This window comes from Mus caroli, unplaced genomic scaffold, assembly GCF_978045245.1.
Source record: "Mus caroli unplaced genomic scaffold, Mus_caroli_1 scaffold_2, whole genome shotgun sequence".
Lineage (NCBI taxonomy): Eukaryota > Metazoa > Chordata > Mammalia > Rodentia > Muridae > Mus > Mus caroli.
Genome location: NW_028227257.1, coordinates 162,778,267 through 162,800,118, shown reverse-complemented (window position 1 = coordinate 162,800,118; position 21,852 = coordinate 162,778,267). Strand labels below are relative to the sequence as shown.

The window sequence follows — 21,852 nt, the reverse complement described above, 5'->3', positions numbered from 1 at the left end:
CCACATTCCCTTATCTTTCCTGCTATCAGCCAGTTTAAAGGACACCATAATTATGGTAGTGATAAAACAATGCCTGCTTATGTGTGCTGAATAAATAAAGAATGTTTACAGCTTAAGAATCTTTTAATTCCAATTAAATGCTATCAGAGAAAAGCCACTTTCCTACTGCAACTGCCTTTCCCCCCAATTATCTTATTTTGTTGCAATATTTTCCTATGAGACACAAGGAGCTTTCATAAGTGATCCTGAACACAGGGGACAAACTCACAGAATGTAGAGTTCATCTTTCTCCTATTAAACAATACACAGATCACAAGAACCAACATTTAGTGGGGTTACCCACATTTTTTGTTTATTTTACACGGAGGCCAAATTTGGAGAAACAAGTGATTATACTAAGTGTTGAGGCCTAGCTAGGGTCTGCTGAAGATACACTAAAATCCTGAGCACCCAGAGTAAGAGGGAGATGACACAGAAGCTGTGGGATGGTCCCTGGAAAGGGAATCCTCTGGTTCTGTTCCCTTGGCTTCAGCCCAAATCCTCCTCCTCGGAACCCTGGAGCCAATCACTGTCTTCCACTTTCAGCTACTGGGAACACCCAAAAAAAGAGGGAGATTAAAAAAAAAATCACAAGTTTGATTTTATGGATGTGTATCATTTCATATTCATGACATCAGCAAATCACATCATGATCAGATTTAAACGTGGTCAGGAACTCTCATCCCCATCAGGATGATCACTAAATACCACTAAGAAAATTTGGCTTTTAATTTTGTGATTATAGAGTAAAAATAAAGTCTGCTAACTTAGAAAACCTTAGTTTTCAAATCCTGACAATTCCATACTAGTAATTTCCACATAAGTGCTTTGGCTAAAGTTGTTCTACAACATTTCGATTCAAACTTCTGTCTCCTTCTTTTCTCTGTGGTTGTGTTTTGTTTGTTTTTAAAAACACGTGGCAAAGGACATATTATGGAAAATGCACTCATTCCATCAAATGCCTATAGAAATCTGCCCTTTACTTGGACTAAGTAATGATTTGCTGAGCAGAAGCCGAACAACAATAATAATATACTTTCCTTGAAGAAATATTTTGTTTTTATTTCAAAGCAAACTATTTGGTGAGGTGGTACAAAAATCAAATGTTAAGAAAAACAAAAAAACCAAAAAAACCCTTCAGGGTATTTCTAAGTTTTCTGGAGAGTTGCAGGCCCCTTCCCTTTTGAAAGTTTAGAGATCCAATACCCTCAATTCTACTGGCAGAATTAGGTGGACTTAGAAGGTCCTAAACGTGACCGATTCACTAAGGCGGGGGCTACAGCATGCAGCAACGTGCTCCGCAACCTAATCCTACGCTAAAAGAGGGCAGAGAGCGAAAAAAGAATGGAATATAAGCTCTCCCGACGTTCCTAGTTACTTTCAAGGTGGATTGTGTATTTTAAGGCTGATGGGAGCGTCTGGTTTTTGGAGGAAAAAGAAGAGAAGGTAAGTGTTTGTCCTTGTATCCACCAGTTCCTAGAGAAACAATGAAAGAACAAAGGGAACCACTTCCCCCATCTGAACATTTTGTTTCTCTCTGGATTTCAAGGGAAAAGCTTGCAATGGGATACTCTTTCTTAACTGGTAGATTGCTGGGGTTGTTGAACTAAGAATGAGAGCAAAGTTGAGATGCAATGTAAATAGGCTAAATAATAAAGGCTGTGGTGACGAATCTGCACTGCGCCTGGCTCGGCAACTTGCAGAAGTTGGAAAAAGCATGAAGACCCAGCCCAGGAAATAACCTTTGCATACTAGGTCTCGAACTCATTTTTAAACCAACCTTTCTTGTTGTTTAAAGAAGTCTCTGCGCACAGACCGTGTAGTAGGTACTGTTCCGTGGGAAGAGAGTGGTGTTCGATTTAGGTCTAAAGTTGATCTCTATCGCTATCCTAAAATGAGTATTTTAAAAGGAGATTTGATTATTATGCTACTGCTTGCTAACAGAAGAAATGGTAGCGGTGGCTGAGGAAGGAGAGGGATGGTATTTAAATATATTTGCTTTGGGGGTACTCTGTTTATTGGCAAGTCTGCTTTTGTGGATTTGTGTAAGTGACTGAGCGCTCTCTTCATTCTATATAAATGGATCAGCGTGGGGGGGGGGCGGCAAAGACGTCGAGCACGTGAAACTTTTTTCTTTAACCATCCCCCAAGAGGCGACCAAGCCCCCATCCACCCCACCTCAAAATGCGTATATTACCTGCCCTGTTACAGTGACACATGTTTATGTTTATAGTCCTGGTTTGTAGTAGTGTCAAGAGCCGCGGCGAGGGGGAGGGGGACGAGAGGGAGGAGTAAATGCAACCACCCCCACTTGTTGTTAAAGCAAATTTACTGCGTTCTTGCCAGCCCCGTGCGGGGGGCTGGGATGAGTTGAGGGAAGGGGAGAGTTGGGCTGCCTGTTGGCGGCGGAGGGGGTGGGGTAGGCTGAGCAGAGCCGCAACTCAGCTCGTCTCCAGCAGCCCAGTCAATAGGGGAGCACGCTGGCGCGGTGGAAAACAAAAAGGTTCCTCCCGCTCGCTGCGTTCCCGTGGGGGGGCCCTGCGCGCCGGACTCCAGGGCCCTGACCTCTGACCTCGGCTCCCCTCCGCTCTCCCGGTGCGGCGCGGCCACTTTTTACCCAGCATGCCCCGCGCGGGCCGCGCTCGTGTGGAGCCGGAGTCCTTCCTGCTCCTCCAGGCCCGGCTCGCGGCCCCTCCCCCTGCGCCGCCAGCCCCTCCCCCTGCGCCGAGCCCCGCGGGAGGATTCTCCGCCGGGGAACCCCCGCCCCGCCCCGCCCCGCCCCGCCCCCACGCGGGCCCGGGCTGCGGAGACTGCGGCCAGCCAGGCCGGCCGGGCGGGGTGCTGGGCGCTGCGGGGCCGCGGGGGCGGGGAGGGCCCGGGGCGGCGGGAGGCCGGGCCCGCGGCCCAGCCTAGGCCTGGACCTGTTGACTGCCATTGGCCCGCTCGTCCCGCGCCCTCTCCTTGGCCGCGCCGCCCCAACCCTTCCGCAGAATCCGGGGGAGGAAACGGGGTGGCTCCTCTCCCCGCCTCCCTTCAACTTTTTTTTCCCTCTGGGGGTGGGGGGGGACGAGGGTGAGGCCGACCTGCAAACTCCTCGGCCGCCCCAGCCTTCCTCGGAAAGTATCGTCACGCGCGGGCCCGCCGCCCCCTTCAGCCCTCGCTATTTAAGTCCTTCGCCTCTGGCGGCCCAACTCGCGGCCGCGGGCCCGAGGGCCTGCGCCGCCGCCCGCCCGCTCGCCTCCCCTTCCAGTCGGGCTGCTTTGTGCCCTGGAAGCTCCCCGTCCTGCTACTTTCTCCTCAGTCCCAGGAGGCTTAAGATAAAACCCCTGCTTTGCTGCGTCGGCCTGGGCACATCTCTCCACCGAAGGCATTCGTTGGAGAGTTTAAAACTACTGCATTGGGAGGAGGAAATAGGAGTTGGTTGTTTGCTGGTTAGGACGAGCGACGCGCTTCGGATTTTGTTTTTAACACGGCACAGTGTAGTTATAGTTAAACAAAGGTGGTGCTGTATTTCCTTCTAGATTTGGATTTCTGGGGGAAGTCTTTTTTTTTTTTTTTCCCGGAAGGAGACAGCAACTCAGCCTAACGCTGGCAAAGAGACGTGAAGACCACTTCTGGAGACCAAGGGAGAGATAGGAAAAAATACGTTTATAACATAGGAGGGAGGCAACCGTTAAAGCTGGGGTCACCAAAGGAAGCGCCACATGTAGCAGGCGGGGAAGGGCCGGGCCAAGGAGGTGGCAGCGGTCGGGAGGCCGGAGCGGGGCGGCGAGCGAGAAATCCCTGGGCCGAGGCTCCTGGGTGCTCCCATTGTTCCGCGCCGTAGCCGAAGCGTGTGTCGTGTTTTTGCCCGGGGAGGGGGGAGGAATCTGCGACTCCTCCACTTCCGCCTGCGGCCCACGGAGCTCCTAAAGGCTCGCCCTGCCGGGTTTATGACGCTCCGTGGGCCTGCAAGGGGGGGTTCCCTACCGCTGACCTCGTAGAAAGGCGTCTTCACAACGTACTGCTGAATGGAGCCTGCTGCTCACGTTAGAAGGGAAAGCCACATGGATACGTTTTAAAAATCACCACTAGATAAACGACAAATGTGCCTCCCCCGCTCCGTACCGGAATTAGAGCAGATTATATATTTAAAACATAATGTATAGATTCGCAAATGAATGTTAGGGTTCGAAGGAGTTCGGAAAATCACGTTTTTCTGTCCGTATTTGTTACTACTCAGCTCTTTGTTGTGTACAAGAAGTCTGATTTTAAAAGGAAGGGTCCTAACAAAAAGGGGCTTGGTAAGGTGACACGCATTTCCAAATTAACAGGGAATTTCAAAAGGGAAAAACATCCATTATTACTTTAAACCACGGTTTGGAAGTAAAATAAATTTGCAACCCACCCTAAGAAACTGTTTTTCTTTGTGAAGCATGTGAGAAAAGTATTTTTGGCAAAGGTCAGTTTTTTAAAAATAAAGATTTCCAACAAGTGATTCTGGTCATGTAGACAAGACCAAAGTCATCGTGCATGAGGCTCGTGAAGCAATAATTCCAGCCTGTGCCCAAAGCACACTAGGAAAAAGTAATTTGGATTTAGGATTTATAATAGACTTTGCAGAAATTCCTTCTAAAACACTAATTATGAGTCTGTGTATTATGCAGTACTGTTTCCCAAGGTGGATTTAAAAAAAAACAAAACAATTAGAATTGATCTCTGATGGAATATTATATTTACACGTCATCATGAAGACATCATTTGGCAAGAGTTTTGAATTAGAAAAAGAAGTTAACAGCTGATGGGTAAACAGCATGTTGAAAAGACCCTGTAAGAGTCAGCTAAAGGTACTGGACGGTGAGATTTTGCATTTGAAAAGTAGTTTGCATCTGAACACTTTGAATTTACAGGTCTTCTCTCTAAAGCTGCAGTTCCTCCTGGAAAACACTTATTTTAAGGCTCCGGGAGACATTTTATGTCAGAGAAGTCATTTAAAGTATAATTATGAGAAGTATAACTATGGAAGAGGAGAAGATTGAGGTAGAAGATGAAGTAGTTTCAGTCTGATGAGTCTGTTTCACACTTCACCCTTCTTCAGTTTACATTTTTTATTGATAAGCCTTTGACTATTTAGAATAGCTTTGCAGGTTTGGGAGTTGATAGCAGAAGATGAATCTTCTTTACGTCTTTTACAATCTTAGGTGTTTTTGTCTCCTTTAAAGGGAAAAAATTAACTCAGAATGTACTTGTGAGAAAACCAGCAAATGGTCAGGAAAGAAGAGTGGGGGTGGGGACAGAGAGGGACAAGTAGCATTCCTGGCCAGTCTTTGTAAAACCTTTCTTTAATATTATGTCATATTTCCCTTCTCTGCTTAGGCCAAAGATGATTGCTTTTTTAATTGGGCTAAAGTGCCACCACATAAAAATTCCCTACGTTCTGGCTCTCAATTCCACAGTAAAGTAAGACTGACAAAAAGATCTGAGGCTTGTGAGTTTAATTCACCAGGAATGTTAGGCTTCCTAAGAGTCCACTATGGGGTCATGTTGGTCCTTGGCACTACTACTGTACAATGCCAAATATACACATTATTGATTTTAAAAATCTTAGGTGACTAGACAAACAGTTTATTAATTGAAGGAATAAAAATGAATTTGTCAAACTCATTCTTTCTGGGACACAATGCACTTAATTATATTCCTGGGCTTGTTTCTGGATTTAGGAAGGAGTGGCCCCTTTCATAGAGGAAAACATTTAAATCTTAAAAAGTGACCTTCTTTGGTCCAAATACTATTTAGCAATTAAGCTTAATTTGTTCTTTTCTTCTCTTTCTTTTCTTTTCTCTTTCTTTTCAGTTGCAGATATGTCTCATTTCTTTAAGGACTCTTCCATTTCCAAAACTGATTTTCCTCTTAACATGTTGAAAATCGTCACTTACATAATCTTATTGTGTCCTAAAAACTGACAGCAGAATGTCTCTTTAATCACTTTAATTATAACAGAGATGCAAATGTTCAATGTCAGTAAAAAATGGAAAACGGACTCTACATTATATTGATGACTCCCTGAAAAGCCAGTTTTAAGTGTTGTTGCATCACAGGAAAAAGCACAGCTCTGCGTGTCTAAGGGTTATGTAACATCCACAAGCTCTAAAGGCATCCTAGGCAGAGATTCTCCCTATTGGAAATTATTTGATGCTTTATCTCCCAAAATGTAAAAATGTAAGGGTATTACAATTTTATTAATATTTATTTTATAGTAAAAGAAACAGCTCTGAAACCAAACTCAAGGTTAAGTAATACAAACTCTTAGAGAAGATGCTTTGATTTTGGTCTTTGAAAATATTTTAGATTTAGATAACTAGATTTAAATTTGAGAATCACCTCTCTTTCCAAAAGTTACATGCATCTAAAAATAATATTAATTATAATTGATTGTAAGAGACTTTTTCAAATACAGTTGTTGACTTTTACATGAAACGGTGGTTATGCAAATGTACATAGTTCTAAGTCATTTGGTAAATACAGACTCTAACAGGCTCAGAAAGAGAAAAAGTGCATCTTTTCCTTCATATTCTGAATCTAGATTAAAAAACAAAAAGGACAGGAAAACACAAGGGGGCATTTGGTAAGAGGAAGATGACCAAGGGAGGGGGTGGGGCAGGGGGGACTAGAGAAGGGTGATGGGGAGTAAGATGGTGAAGCGAGTACATGCAATAGATGCATGAATAGACCATAATAGAACTCATTAGCTTGTGCAATATATACTAAGAAACATTTTAAAATGCTTATCTTTCATGTCTAGTATATTATTTTTGACTATCAGAAATCTTTGAAGATACTGACTTGGAAAAATTTTGTTAATCATTAGAAATTTACCTTTGATTGTATATGCAAAGTAAAGACTTGCTTTACTCTGAAGAAAAACTTTCAGACTTCACTCATCTTTTTCAACACCAATGTTGAATGTTAAACAAGTGTTTCTGTTGTCTTACTACTTCCAGGGTACTTGCTAGGCACTTGGTAAGGACTAAGATGAGGAAAAAAAAATTATCAAGGAAGACTACCATGGCTCATTAAGTGGAACCTTGCAAAACCCATTAACAGAATTACAACTGAAAACATAATTGAAAAGAATACCCTTTAATAAAATGTGAATATATGATAATACGGGTGCCATGTCTAGGATATGCATCTATAGACACAAAAGCTACTGACTGTAAGTAACAAAACCAGTTTCAAAACTTATTTTAGTTAAAACAGTATACACACACACATACATACATACATACATACAAGTATATACATATATACACACATGTATATATGGGATAAAACTTTTCACAAGAAAGGTAAAAATATAGGTATCAAATGAATAAAGCAACTTTTTACTCAAACTTCATCTGAAAGTGTATGTGGATCATAAGAAATTGTATTACTACTACTACTATTATTATTTTTAGTTGTCCAGCTAATTTATTTGTAAGAGCAATATAGTAAAGTCAAGAAGCTAGCTAAGGAAAGTATATAGTGTTACTACTATAGAAATATTCCCAATGATATAGAAACATACCTTAGTTTTTATTGCCTTATTACAGAAAACAATCTTAGAATAATAGTTATAGTAGAGAGAAGGTGTTAAACTGTAGTTTAAAAAGGACACAAATATGAATAAGGATAACCAAGGCACCAAACACAACTTTAAATATTTCTTTCATAGAATCTACTTAGGTAAATGATTATGGAAAAGAAAATTTAAAAAGTTTGTGTCCAGGTTCAAGACTAAAGAAAATTGTAAGAAGATATATTACCATGAAGTGAAAATACATTTTCCCATTATAGTAGGGTTAGAGGTTACATCATAAAATACTTGAGTTTTTTGTGGTTTGGCTCAGATGATTAGTTTAGAGAAAATAGATGAGCCAGTACCATGTTACACACTATTATGTGAGGAATATTCCAGACAATAGGCTTTTCATTCTTTCCTACAGGTATAAGATATATGTGCATATTTGGGGAATAAGGAACTGGATTTAAATGATAACATTAATATTGAAGTTCTTTTCTAGAAAGATACACTATCAGTCACATGGCAATTTAATTTTTGTATCACTGTTTTTTAAAAATGTACTTGAACTTTAGCAATTATGGCAATTATAAGTTTTACCCATTCTGAGACCTGATAATTAACATATGTGGCTAAATGTTTTTATTATATGTGTGTGCAGTAGGATACGCTACATATCTCATAAAGGACCAATACAGTTTTCTTTTTGTTATATTCTAGGAGTTTTTGGTACACAATGAATGTTCAGTAAATATTTGCTGAGTGAATAATTCACCGCATATTTGAGCTTCTTTATTCTGTCTAAGATTCTTTCTTTGCACTTGATATATTATAGAAATATATCAAATATTGTACACAACAACAACAAATTTAGTGTCTGATACTTGAGTAAAAATGAAATGCCCTATTTATTCCCAGTGTTTTCCCTGATTTTCCTGTCTCTCTATTATAGAATGTTAAAAACCAGTTTTAAATAATTGGACTTCCAGTGTGTCAACCTGTATGCATGTATACAGCTTTCACAAAATTTCTGCTTCAGATACTATTATTTATATATAAGCGTGGCATAAACTGTGCATCTTTCCTATTTTTTAAACACATTTCCCCCCTTTTTTTTGGTAAATGTCAAAACTTCATATAAATGACAGTTTTGTTTTTGTCTTGAAAAGAGCAAGTGTTTACCTACATTTATTAGGTGTTACAGAATGAGGTAAGATACCCTTTTTTTTTTCATACAAATTAGTTCCATCTCAAGAACTAAGCTCCAATGCATTAAAAATAAAATGAAATGTATTTTTAAATTATTTAGTGCATAGGCTTGATTTCAGTGTTTGGGAAGTTCCACATTGATTTGCACCACATTATGAGGCAGAACAGGATTTAGACAATGAACTGACCTCCTTTGTATAAGGGTAAAGGTAAAATATTTGGTACAGTTAAACCAGTATACTTCTGTTTGAAAGTTGCCCTAGCTTTGTACAAGTCATAGTTATGTTAAGAGCATCATAAGAGGTCCAGAAATTTATTACCATATCCTCCTAAAAATGTCCTTTTACTAATCTGTAGTCACCATTTCTAAATGTATTAATATTAAAACAGAATCCTTAGTTTTGTGTACCGTTAGACATATTGTCTTCCTATCACAGACTTTGGTAAATCTCCCATTAGTTTGGATTTCACATAGCTTTTGAATATATCTGCCCACAGATGCTTACATTGTGCTGTATCGATTACTATTCTTACAACTTTAGCAATTATTTTGAAATAGGAAAAGAACAGCCACATTACCCTTTTTGAACATTTTAAAACTTAATATATTTTCTGTGGAGTGCTTAGAACTTGGGGTGTTTTAGCATCATGTAAGTGCATATTCCAGACCATATTATATTGTTAGTTTCTAATAAGCCCTTTGTACTTGTAATTAACCAAAAACCATGAAGTTGCCTTGGAATTGTTTGTCATTTAAATAGCCTATTCATAATTCCCATTTCATGCTAAAGTTTAATGAACGAACACTTTTTGCTTAAAATCAATATTGGGTGTACATGGAGAAAGGATTAGGGAAACATTTTTTGGTAGCTTAAAAACTACTCAGTATCTAGCTAATTAATCTGCTAACATTGATCTACTCTAATCTATATTTTATTTGTGTATTGGGAGGAAGCTCCCATATTTCTCCAATTTAAATGACATCACATTTGAAATGGTAAATTTGGAGAATCGAGCTTAGAGGAATCCTCAATCTAAACTGGGCACCACACTCTCAATGCTGTTAAAACCTTTGGTGACAGGCTAGAACGTGGGTTCCTTCCTCCTTTAGCTGCATTTTTCCAGATCAGACTATTGCGTTGCTAATGCCACCAACCACTTGTATACCTACCAAGCTATAATGCAGTCTTGGGGCTCCCGCTCAGAATATAGCCCAAACACAGGCTTTTTGCCTGTCTGTGGTGCACTTTCATTTGCCACGGGGGCCGAGAAGGTGCGTAAGTGGGCGGTAGTTCTGGTAACACTTCCACTGGGTGAACTTTGGGAAGAATCCAGGACGTGAATTTAATGGGTGGCGAAGCTGCGACAGTACTGTGAAGTTAGCGCGGCCAACTGCAGGAAGCCATGCTTCATTACACCCTTCATGGAAGCTGGCACCCTCTCCCAACCATTGTTACCCGCGGGCCAGTTCTCGAGGCACAGGCCTTCAGGTAGGTTCCCGGCGCCACGAGACGCCCCGGGGGCGCCTCTCAGCGACCCCGGCCCCCACCGCACCCCGCCCCGCCGCGGCCTCTTCCTCATGCGCGCCCCGGGCCCGCGAGGCGACGGCCGCCCAACGTCCCGGCCCTCGCGCGCCCCAGAGCCCTCCGCTAGACTCACTCCGGCCGCGCTGAGCAGCCGGCTCCGCTCGTCCCCCACCTCCGCACACCTCGGCGCCGCCGAGCGGTGCGGGGGAGGGGAAAGCCTGGAGGTAGGCAGCGGCCAGGGGACGCGGCGGCGCGCACGCAGGCCTCGCCTCTCTGGGCCGCCTCCCTCACGCCGGCCGCAGGGCGGGCCGACGCGTACGCCGGGTGACGCTCGGAGGAGGAAGCGCAGCCCCTTCCCCTCCCTCGCCGCCCCGGGCCCAGCGGGAGCCCCCCAGTGCGCCTGTGCGGAGGCCTGCTTGATTATGTGTGCCCTCCTCGGGCGGTGGCGTTAGCGGCCGGGTGGAGGTGGGGAGGGAGGACGCCGCGAAGGAGGAGGAGGAGGAGGAGACGGTGGCGGGGAGGTGGGGGGAGTCAGCAAGGACATGGCTCCTGACTCCTGTGCGGAACGTGAGTGACTGAGCGGCAAAGCCCGAGTGAGCGAGCGGCCGAGCGGGCGGGAGGGAGGGCGGGCGGGCTGGCTGGGACCGGGCCGGGGTCGGTCGATCGGGCTGGCGGGCGGGCGGGCGCGGGGGGCTGCGTGTGGGGAGCTCTCGGTGGCTTGCTTGTGTTTGTTAATGGTCCCCCCCAACTCCCTCTTAGATGGTCTCTAGCGACCGGCCCGTGTCACTGGAGGACGAGGTCTCCCATAGTATGAAGGAAATGATTGGAGGCTGTTGCGTTTGCTCAGACGAGAGAGGCTGGGCCGAGAACCCGCTGGTTTATTGCGACGGGCACGGCTGCAGCGTCGCGGTGCATCAAGGTAAACACCCAACCGCCCGCCGGGCCGAACCGGCCCGCTCCCAACCGTCACGGCTCCCCTCCCCCGCCCGGCGGCAACTGCCACCGCTGCCCCTCCCCCGGCCCGCCCGCCGCCGCCGCCGCTCCGCCCCCGCCGCCGCCCCGCCCCGCCCCCGCCGCCCCGCCCCGCCCGGCGCGCAGCCCGCGGGAGCCCGGCGTGGTCGCCGCGGGCTCGGGCCGTGCCCTGGCCTGTGGGAGAAAGTGCGTGTGGCCCGGGCTGTCACGTGACTCCGCGCTCACTCAAGTGTCATTTGGTGGCCGCCGGCGTCGGGCCACGTCCTGCGCAGGGTAGGGTGGGAGCGCGCGACCCGCGCTGGAGTCACGGTGACGGCGCGTGGTGGCTTTGGGAACCGGAGGCCTCCTCCCCCTCCCCTGCCCGCTCCCGTCTGCCGCAGTGTTGTCAGGAGACTTCCTGTGGCGTGGGGCAACCTGCCGCTGAGTAGAGGGAGAGAGAGAGAAGGTGGGCCCTGCCCGCTGCACCCCGAGCTCTCTGGCAGGGACCCTGCTGTTGGGGGCCACTGGGTGCTTCTGCGAAGACAGTGGAAGGTGTCCCTGAGGGAGTGTCTGGGCTGAGCCGACCTGGTCATGGACCCCAAGAAGTAGTGCTGGTGGTGCCCCAAGAGCCTTTGGAGGTCGAGTCTATTTTTGGATGTTCTCATTGGGTGAATGTTTTGGGTACCCCCTTAACCGCCCCCTCCCTCCCACTCCTCCACGGGGCACTCTTTAGCATGTTTTTCTGCTTATTGAAATTTCGGACTGTCCCTTTCAAGTCGTTAGGGAATGGGGGTCCAGGACGAAAGACTAGATAACGTTTTTCTTGGGTGATTCACTGTGTAGTCTTAAACAGATCTACCCTTCCTATTCCTGAAGTTAAAACTGAGTGTTGGAAGGTTTTATTTTTTACTTTTTATTTTTTAAATGAGACAGGGTTTTCTCTGTTGCCTTGGCTGTCCTGGAACATGGCTCTGTAGCCCATATATGGCTTCAAAATCTCAAAATCGGAGATCCTCCTGCCCCTGCCTCTGGAGTGTGTCCTACCTGGGAAGTTTCTGTTTTTTACATAGGAGCTTGCTGTGTAGCCCAGGCAGGGTGCAGACAAGCAACAATCCTGCCCCTCAAGTATGAGAAATGAAGGTGTGAGCCTAAAGGTTTTTTTTTTTGGGGGGGGGATTGTAATGGGAGGGTCCTCCCAAAGGGGAAAGAGGTAAATGAAAACATTTTTGCTTTAATTTTAGTTTTCATTTTCTTGAGTCAGGGTATCATCAGCTCTTGCTGATCTCGAACTCAATTATGTGGACCAGGCTGGACCTAGATTCAGAGATCTGACTGCTTCTGCCTCCAGGGTGATAGGATAAAAGGCATGTACTCTCTATCATGTCTGGAATTTTTGAGAGAGTTTCACTTAGCCCTGGCTGACCTTGAACTCCCAGTACTAGAACTTGAGGCATGCACAGTATTCCTGGGTTATACTGTGCTGAGGATGATAAGCAAGCACTCTGCCAACTAACTGAGCCAAATCCTGTCCTGCAAAATTCATGCTTTAAAGAATTCAGTGGTCCAGTTGGGTGGGGGGCATTTAGATAAGTGATGATAATATTGAGACTGTAACTTAATGGGAACATTTGGTTATTCCTGGTATCTTTCAAAGGAGAAAGTTACATATTATTCTTGATACTAATTCCTAGTCTTGGCTAAATGCTAAATGGAGGGAAAATGTATGTCAATACATTTACATAGTTTCTTTTAGTTTGAATTGTGTGTGTGTATTACAGTTTTTAGTTGGGATACCGAATAATGGTTATTATGACATTCTCATCTATATACCCAGTTATACTTTGTTTAAATATATTTTCCCAGTACCTTTTCCCTTCTGCTTTTCTGTCTCGGGACAAGTACTAGCTCATGAATTGGATGGTAATTCATTTTTGTTATGTAATGTTTTCTTGTCACTACAGAAAATGTACATCTAAATACTAACTTTTGCCTTGTAGAGGTGCTTTCAAATAAAAGTGTGTTTGGACTCTGTGATGTTTCTTTTCCTTTTCTTCTTCTTTTCCTTTTGGATACAGGGTCTCATCTAGCCCAAAGTGAAAGTTGGGCATATTGATGAGGCAGGCCTTGAACTCCAGATCTTTCTGCCTCTACCTCCCAAGAGGATTGCAGATGTATGTTACTACCCCTCCCCCCAAGTCACTGATGCTGTTTTTTGACTGGTAGGGCAAACTTATACAGACTTATACAGGTTTATTCAGTAGACAGACTTCTACAGGTTTAAAAGAGATTAGGCATGGTGGCTTAGGCCTGTAAATTACAACTCTTGGGTCAGGCAGGAGGATTCTTTTGAGTTTGAGGCTAGCCTGGACTACAATTCAAGCCCATTAAGTATATAGTTCAAATGAAACAGGTTGGTAGCACACACAAAGCCCTGCATTTATACTTTATCCTGCAGTAAACCTAGCATGATGGCACATGCCTGTAATCATAGTATTGTGTAGGGTAAAAACCTCAAGTCTCTTCCAGGGGTTGAATAGCAAGTTTGAGTCCAACCTGTGCTAAGTGACACTCTTGATTTGTGGGCAATGGTGGTGCACGCCTTTAATCCCAGCACTTTGGAGGCAGAGGCAGGCGGATTTCTGAGTTTGAGGCCAGCCTGGTCTACAGAGTGAGTTCCAGGACAGCCAGGGCTATACAAAACAAACAAAAACCAAAAAAAAAAAAAAAAAAAACAACCCAAAGTTTTGCTTTGGGTATTTAAGAGTTCTATTGATTTTATGACATGAAAGTTGATTGTGCTTATAAATTCTCAAAAAAATGAAAATCTTAGCAAATTAAACATGAACATTAAAACCAACTTTTGAAGCTAGTGAGGTGGCTAAGTGGGTAGATGCCTGACCACTTGGATTGCCAAGACTCCTGGTGGAAGGAGGGAACTGTGGAAAGTTGTCCTCTGACCTCTGCTGCTCACCTGGCACATAGTCGCCCCACAGCATACACAGGAGGCATGATGGTACAGGCTGGTGAGGCAGGGTTTCTCTGTGCAGCTCTGGCTGTCCTGGCCGCCTGCTTCTTCTGCCTTGAGAGTGCTGGGATTAAAGGTTATTGTCACCACTGCCCAGCTAAAACTTTTTTTTGAAGTTGCTGAACAAAAATCAGACCTTCCCTTCATGGTTTTTTTTTTTTTTTTTTTTTTTTTTGGTTTTTCGAGACAGGTTTTCTCTGTGTAGCCTTGGCTGTCCTGGAACTCACTTTGTAGACCAGGCTAGCCTCGAACTCAGAAATCCGCCTGCCTCTGCCTCCCGAGTGCTGGGATTAAAGGCGTGCGCCACCACGCCCGGCTTTTTTTTTTTTTTTTTTTTTGTTCCCTTCATGTTTTATGCTGAGATCAAACTCAGGACTTTGTGCATGTTAGACAAGTATTTAATTTGCCATTGAGCTGCTGCAGTAGCCCCATCCCTCAGATTTTATAGAGGGGATCTCACTGTAACCCAGCCTGGCTTCCTGGCCCGCTTCAACTTCTTTTTTTTTTTTTTTTTGGTTTTTCGAGACAGGTTTCTCTGTATAGCCCTGGCTGTCCTGGAACTCACTTTGTAGACCAGGCTGGCCTCGAACTCAGAAATCCGCCTGCAGCGCTGGGAATAAAGGTGTGCGCCACCACGCACAGCCTGTTTCAACTTCCTAAGTGCTGGATTACATTGTGTGCTACATAACCCAGTTTAAAAAGACAAAACAAGGAGGCTGGGCCAGTGAGATAGTTAAGGTGCTATTGCCAAGCTTAATGGCTTGAGATCAGGTGTTGGAACTACATAGTGAAGGGGAGAGATTCCTGAGTTGATTTCCACATGTGTATGTGGTAGAAACTCATACACAACAAATAATGTAATACAATAATTTTGTTAAAAATGAGACTGCTGGCTGGAGAGATGGCTTGGTGGTTAAGAGCACTGACTGCTCTTCCAGAGGTCCTGAATTCAAATCCCAGCAACCACATGGCTCACAACCATCTGTAATGAGATCTTATGCCCTCTTCTGGGGTGTCTGAAAACAGCTACAGTGTACTTACAATAAATAAATACATCTTTAAAAAATCATGAGGCTGTGAATTAGGTATGTGAGACTGAGAATAGTTGTTGCGTATGCACATTATATAGTTCCTTTTTAGTAGCTGTATTAAGGTAGGATTACATACTGTGCAGTTCACCTGTTTGGAGTATATTACCGAGTGGTTTCTGGTATTGTCACAAGGTTGTGAAAACACTATCACAGTCTGTTTTAGATCCTTTTCATCACCCTAATAAAAACCTTGGATCCACTAGAGGTCAATTCCTGTTTCTCCCTGGTTCTTGCATATCTAGGTAACCACAACTTCTTTGTTAATTTGCCTTTTCGGATATTTTTTTTCTTTCTTTCTTTCTTTTTTTTTTGGTGGGGATTAGACTGGATCCCAACAGCATGTTCAAGCATTTGGTGACCTGTCATAAACTATCACATTATTATCTTGATAACAGTATCAAGTAGCCTGGGCTGGCTTTGAATTGCTATGTGGTAGCATTGACCTTCAACTTGTGATCCTTCTGCCTCCATTTCCTGAGTGCTGGCATTATAGGCTTGCTCCAATAAGCCTGGGTTTATGTGGGGCTTGAGATGACCCAAGGCTTCATGTATGCTATGTATGTTCTATCTGCTAAGCTACACCCTAGCAACCCATAAAATATTTCACTTCAGCATATTTTGTTTTGTCTGTTGATCATCTTATTTTTGTTTTTGTTTCCATTTGTGCTTATAGTCCCAGCACTTAAGAGGCTAAGGCAGGATATAGTCAGTGGTATCCTATTTCAAAGCAACAGAAACAATTGGTACTTAGCCTATAGGGAAAGGAATGAATTAATGGTTTTCTGATTTATTCTGTATATAACTTGTGTAAAGTTTTACATAATCACCTATTAAAAAATAACCCAATGTGAAGAAAAAAGCCCACTGTAACATTTATAGCACTTTGACTTATTTGAAGACAGAGTTTGTATGCAGTTCATAGTGACTTAAAACTCATGGTCATTTTGCTTTAGCCTGTAGCGTTTTATGGTTATGTGCTACCACACTAAACACTTTTGGATTTTAGTGGAAATATCCCAAAAGGTTGAATTTTATTTTTATTTGTTTTACTTTGAGACAGGGTTTTTCTGTATCCTTGGCTGTCCTGGAACTCACTCTGTAAATATGGCTGGCATCAAACTCCAAGACATCCACCTGCCTCTGCCTTCCAAGTGCTGGGAAAGTTGAATTTTAAAATTTTATATTATAATCTTACTTTTAATTAAATAACCACTAAACACTATATAAAATAATTTTTTTATTTTTCCTTTTTTTTTGTTTGTTTGTTTTTGGTTTTTTCGAGACAGGGTTTCTCTGTGCCCTGGCCATCCTGGAACTCACTCTGTAGACCAGGCTGGCCTCAAACTCAGAAATCCGATTGCCTCTGCCTCCCAAATGCTGGGATTAAAGGTGTGCGCCACCACTGCCCGGCTATAAGATAATTTTTTTTTTTTTTTGTTTGTTTGTTTGTTTGTTTTTTTTTTTTTTGGTTTTTCGAGACAGGGTTTCTCTTTATAGCTCTGGCTGTCCTGGAGCTCACTTTGTAGACCAGGCTGGCCTCGAACTCAGAAATCCGCCTGCGTCTGCCTCCCGAGTGCTGGGATTAAAGGCGTGTGCCACCACTCCCGGCTCTAAAATAATTTCTTAAGGCAAGTTGTTGAAAAGTGTGTGGGGGGGCTGGAGAGATGGTTCAATGATTAAGAGCGACTGCTCTTCCAAGGGCCCTGAGTTCAATTCTTAGCAGTCAGATGGTATCTCACAACCATCTGTAATGGGATCTGATGCCCTCTTCTGGTGTGTCTGAAGACAGCTACAGTGTGCTCATAAATAAAAGTGTGAGGGATAGTTGATCGGTTTATAAAGATTGTTTTGCTGTAGTTTTCAAATATAAATATTTTGTTTTCAAATTTAAACTTTTTTTTCTTTTTTTTCTTTTTGTTTCCTAACAGCTTGCTATGGCATTGTTCAAGTACCTACTGGACCATGGTTTTGTAGGAAATGTGAATCTCAGGAGAGAGCAGCCAGAGTGGTAAGGACTGTTTATCAAAAAATACTAAAATAGTTAAGTAGTTTAGGATGCCACGTATTAAATACTGACTTCAAGTTTTAAACTGATTTTGTAAAATTTGGAAAACAAGTGTGTGTGTTTGTGTATGTGTGTATGTATGTGTGTGTGTCTGTATGTGTATGTGTGTGTGTGGGGTTCTTGGAAAACTAGACATAGGAAATTGTATTCAGTTTTTGTTTATTTAATTTTGGAGCTAAGGGTTGAGCTTAGGCCCTTGTACATACTAGGCAAATACTATACCACTGAATTATGTCCTCAGCACTGTACCCAGGATCTCTTTACTGGAGCTGGGTTGCTGGTATTTCTGCTAGGTTTAATAAGTGTGTGTGTGTGTGTGTGTGTGTGTGTGTGTGAAACATTAGGGGTATAGATACTATCATTTTTATTATTTTGTGCTTTGGTTTGAGTATTCTTCTTTTTCAAATGTCTTAACGTTTTTGACAAAGCAATAGGAAACTTTTAACTCAACTGGTCACCTTAATTAGCACTTTGGTGACTTTTTGTGAAATGAAGGAGGCTCATTTTTGGTTCCAAGAGGTTCATCCCCTTACAAATTAAGCTTAGTGGAAATACCAGTAAAAAGATGCAGTTTCTATTAGTTATACAAAAGAATAGCCAATCTTGATATGATGATTTCTTTCAGTGTTGACTAGAGAGTTTGACCTGAAAGCAGAAAATATACATTTATCTTCCTAGGCAAATAGCAAACGTACAAGTTTTATTTTTGCCTTCAGTGATTCTGGGTGTATAGACATTATGGCTTATATAGTGATTCTTAGTCAATTGTGTGTGAGAATTCATTGTAGCAGAATTATAGTTCATTATTGTAGTGTTAATTAGCCAATGGAGGATGAAGTCAATCATGCAAGTTTCAAGACTTGAGGATTGTAGTTTAGTTGGTATAATGCTTGCTTACTGTGCGTGCAGGTCAGAGGTTCCACCCCAGTAGTGCATTAAAATGGGTCAGAAGTTCAAAGTCTTTCTTGGCTACATAGTGAGTTCTAGTTTAGAGTAACCTGGGCTTCAAGAGAGACTCTCTGGGGAAGAAAATTGTTTTTAAGACTTGAAATATGGAAAGCCTACTTTTTGACTTTGTTTTCATTGGTAGGATATTATTTTTAGAGTGAATAGGTCTCTAAGGAAATGAAACTATGCTTGAATTACCAGTAGACACTGTAGTGAAGTGAGGAGGCCAAGGTGGGACAGGTGCAGTGTGTTAAAGGTGAGAAGAGCTAGGACAGACAGTACAGCAAGGTAGGAATGCAGTAAGGGAATCCCTGGGGCATGTGGTGGTGGGCATCTCAAATGCCACTTGTTTGGTTTCATTCTTTTATGTTATGGGAATGATCAAATGTCAAGGTAAATACAGTAGTAATATTGGGAGCATGTTTTATTTTAATTTATTTAAATTGGTGGGAATCCATTTTAAAAAAAAGCATAGTCTCCTCTAAATTTCCTGTAGTGACAGTGATGAGACTGAAGCTGGATTCTAAGCTTGTATAATGGAAGTAGAGTGTTTTATTGTAGGATACAGAATCAAGACCTTGAATTTGGTCAGGAACTTGAACTGGTCCTGCTATTTCTCTGTAGTGCCTGCTTCAAAATTTTCTCTGCTACAGAGTGGTTTGTAGTTAACTTCTTCAAGTGTTTAACTGTGCACCAGATAGTATACTAAATGTTTTACACCAGTTACTCTATTTGTCAAATTCCCGAGGTAGTTTTCATTTTGTAGATTTGGAAACTATAGCTTTAAGGGAAAAATGTATTTAGAATTGCAATCTGGACAGCCATCAAGCTTCTTTTTCCCTTCTTACATCTTCTCCTGTGGAGAGGGATGACTGACTGTATCTCAGGTCCTCTTTTCCTTTTTCTGGCCTCCGAGTCTCTGTTTTTGAGATAGGTCCTACTGTGGAGTCCTTGCTTCAAACTCTTGGCTCGAACTGTTGAGATTGGTGAGCGCTACGATACCTAGGGTAGCATATGGCTTAAAAAAAAAACAACAACAAAAATCTTTTGGATATTCTATAAAACAGACGTGTGTGTTAGAGCTGGTAGGGAGGGAGGTGTGAATAAATATGTGTGTGTGTAAAAGAGTGTGGTTTTGAGGACAGCCATTGGATGTCAGTCTTCTTTAAGGCAGGTTCTTGGCAGAGCATGGTGGCACATGACTTTAATTCCAGCACTCAGGAGGCAAAAGCAGCTGGATGGACCTCTGTGAGGCCAGCCTGGTAATAGATCATATTCTAGGATTGTCAGGACTTCATAGACCCTGTCTCAAAAACCTAAAAATAAAAGAAAAAAGACTTAGAGTCTGTTGATTCTGCATAAGCAAGCTAGCTGGCCTATGAGTGGACTCCCAGCTCTAGCTCTCTATCTCTGTAGAGGGCTGCTAGGCACACAGGTACTTGTACTACTGAGTCTAGGCACACAGGTACTTGCACTACTGAGTCTAGGCATACAGGTACTTGCACTACTGAGTCTAGGCACACAGGTACTTGCACTACTGAGTCTAGGCATACAGGTACTTGCACTACTGAGTCTAGGCACACAGGTACTTGCACTACTGAGTCTAGGCACACAGGTACTTGCACTACTGAGTCTGCCTTTTCTGAACTTAGGTCATCAGAGTTGATGTGTGGTACTGCTGGCAAGTTCTTTTTTTTTTTTTTGTTTTTTTGTTTTTTTGAGACAGGGTTTCTCTGTGTAGCCCTGGCTGTCCTGGAACTCACTCTGTAGACCAGGCTGGCCTCGAACTCAGAAATCTGCCTGCCTCTGCCTCTGCCTCTGCCTCCCGAGTGCTGGGATTAAAGGCGTGCGCCACCACGCCCGGCTTTTTTTTTTTTTTTTTGGCAAGTTCTTTTATATACTTGAGTTGTCTTTCCAGCCTGTACCCCCTGACCTAAGAGCCTGAAATCTCATTCTGAATTTTATACCCTTGTGGCTAATATTGACTCAAATTCGTTTAACTTAGATGAGGTGCCCTTTAAGGTCAGGTTGCTCAGATGTAGTTAGGGCACCCTGGATTAGAGATGCTTCACTTGTCAGAAAAGGAAGAGTTGAGGTGGCTGTCAGTATATTGATAGTTGCCGAATAATAATGATCCAGAAAGAAAGCAACATGTTCAGAAAATTGTTTTTGTTAGTGTGTATAATGCATTTTAAAGATAACACTAGAACTGAAAAGATAAATGACGATAGTATCATTTGTAGGACTTTAAAAGAAGGGCATAGGGATCCACAGAGAGCATCTTAAAAGAAAGAATAATAGGTGACTCAGTGATTTCAACATCAATTACTCTGGAATGGTTCTGCCATGAATAATAAGGCAGGGACTGTAGCTCTGTGTTGTAGAATGTGCTTCACTAGTGTAAGGCCTATGTGTAATTGCAGAAAACCCCACAATTTCCCCAAAGTTACTTCTTTAGATAAATAGAATAGAATAATAGAAGAAGAATAAGTAGAAGAGAGCAAATGAAAACTAAATATAGGGCCTGTCAGATGGCTCAGTGGGTAAGCAGGCTTGCTACCAGGGCTGGTAACCTAAGTTATCCAACTTGGGAAGGCACATGTTGGGAGGAGGGAACAGGATGTTCTCTGACGTTCCTGCTCACACCAAGTCATGCCTACAAACACACAGAGACAAAACAGTAAGAAACAAGAAGAAATGTAAGATAGGAAGGAAAAAAGACCTGGTATTTTTATCATGGTGAAAATTGATTTGATTTTGTAGAATGTTCCTGCGTTCTAGAGGTGGGGGAGGATTTTGAGTTGGAAGGTGGCTTGGGCAGATGCAGATGTTTCAAAAAGGAAAAAGGAAAAACAGTCAGATATGGTGGCTTATGCCTGTAATCCCCACACTGGGGATGGGGAATTGCTACGAGTTTGAGACAGCCTGGTCTCTGTAGAGTGAGACTCCATTGCAAGACACCAAAAAAAAATCAAACAAACCCACCAAGCAACAACAAAAACCCTAAAAGACCCAAATCAGACAATAGAATCCAAACAAAACTCCCTCGCCATGTAACTGAGAATGACCTTAAGTTTCTTTAATATTTTTTAAAAAAATACTAAAGTTTTATAAAATATATGTGTAATCTTCGCAGAGGCCTAGGGCTGGAGTTGCAGGTATTTGAGCTACATGATGTGGGTGCTGGGAAGTGAACATACAAGAACATGTATGTGTTCTTAACCAGTACTGTTTCTGTTGGTGACTCAAGCATCTCCCCAGCTACCTAAGGAAACAAGGTCTCACATAGCCTAGGTTGACTGAAAACTCATTGTACAGCTGAGGATGCTCTCATTCTACCTCCAAAGTGTTGGTAGGACAGGCCTGTACCTGTTAATGTAGATTAGTTAATAGATTTATTTTATATTTTCATTTTTATTATATGTTTGTCTTAGTCAGGGTTTCTATTCCAGCAC

At 43.0% G+C, this 21,852-nt stretch overlaps 1 protein-coding gene across 10 annotated transcripts in view; it reads left to right on the top strand.

Moving 5' to 3' along the window:
* The first annotated feature begins 10,112 nt into the window (after positions 1 to 10,112).
* The window catches only part of Mllt10 (MLLT10 histone lysine methyltransferase DOT1L cofactor), a 149,616-nt gene continuing 137,876 nt past the window's right edge, over positions 10,113 to 21,852 (top strand). For 4 of the 10 annotated variants that reach the window (XM_085835157.1, XM_085835156.1, XM_085835155.1 and 1 more), the window contains exons 1-3: positions 10,356 to 10,541; positions 11,077 to 11,236; positions 17,313 to 17,392. In XM_085835157.1, coding sequence (XP_085691283.1) covers positions 10,371 to 10,541; positions 11,077 to 11,236; positions 17,313 to 17,392 — 411 coding nt within the window. In that variant the 5' untranslated portion in view covers positions 10,356 to 10,370. Of the gene's footprint in view, positions 10,282 to 10,355; positions 10,542 to 10,635; positions 10,911 to 11,076; positions 11,237 to 17,312; positions 17,393 to 21,852 lie in introns of those variants that run through there. The other 6 variants (XM_029473556.2, XM_085835158.1, XM_021156841.2 and 3 more) reach the window with 6 other exon arrangements.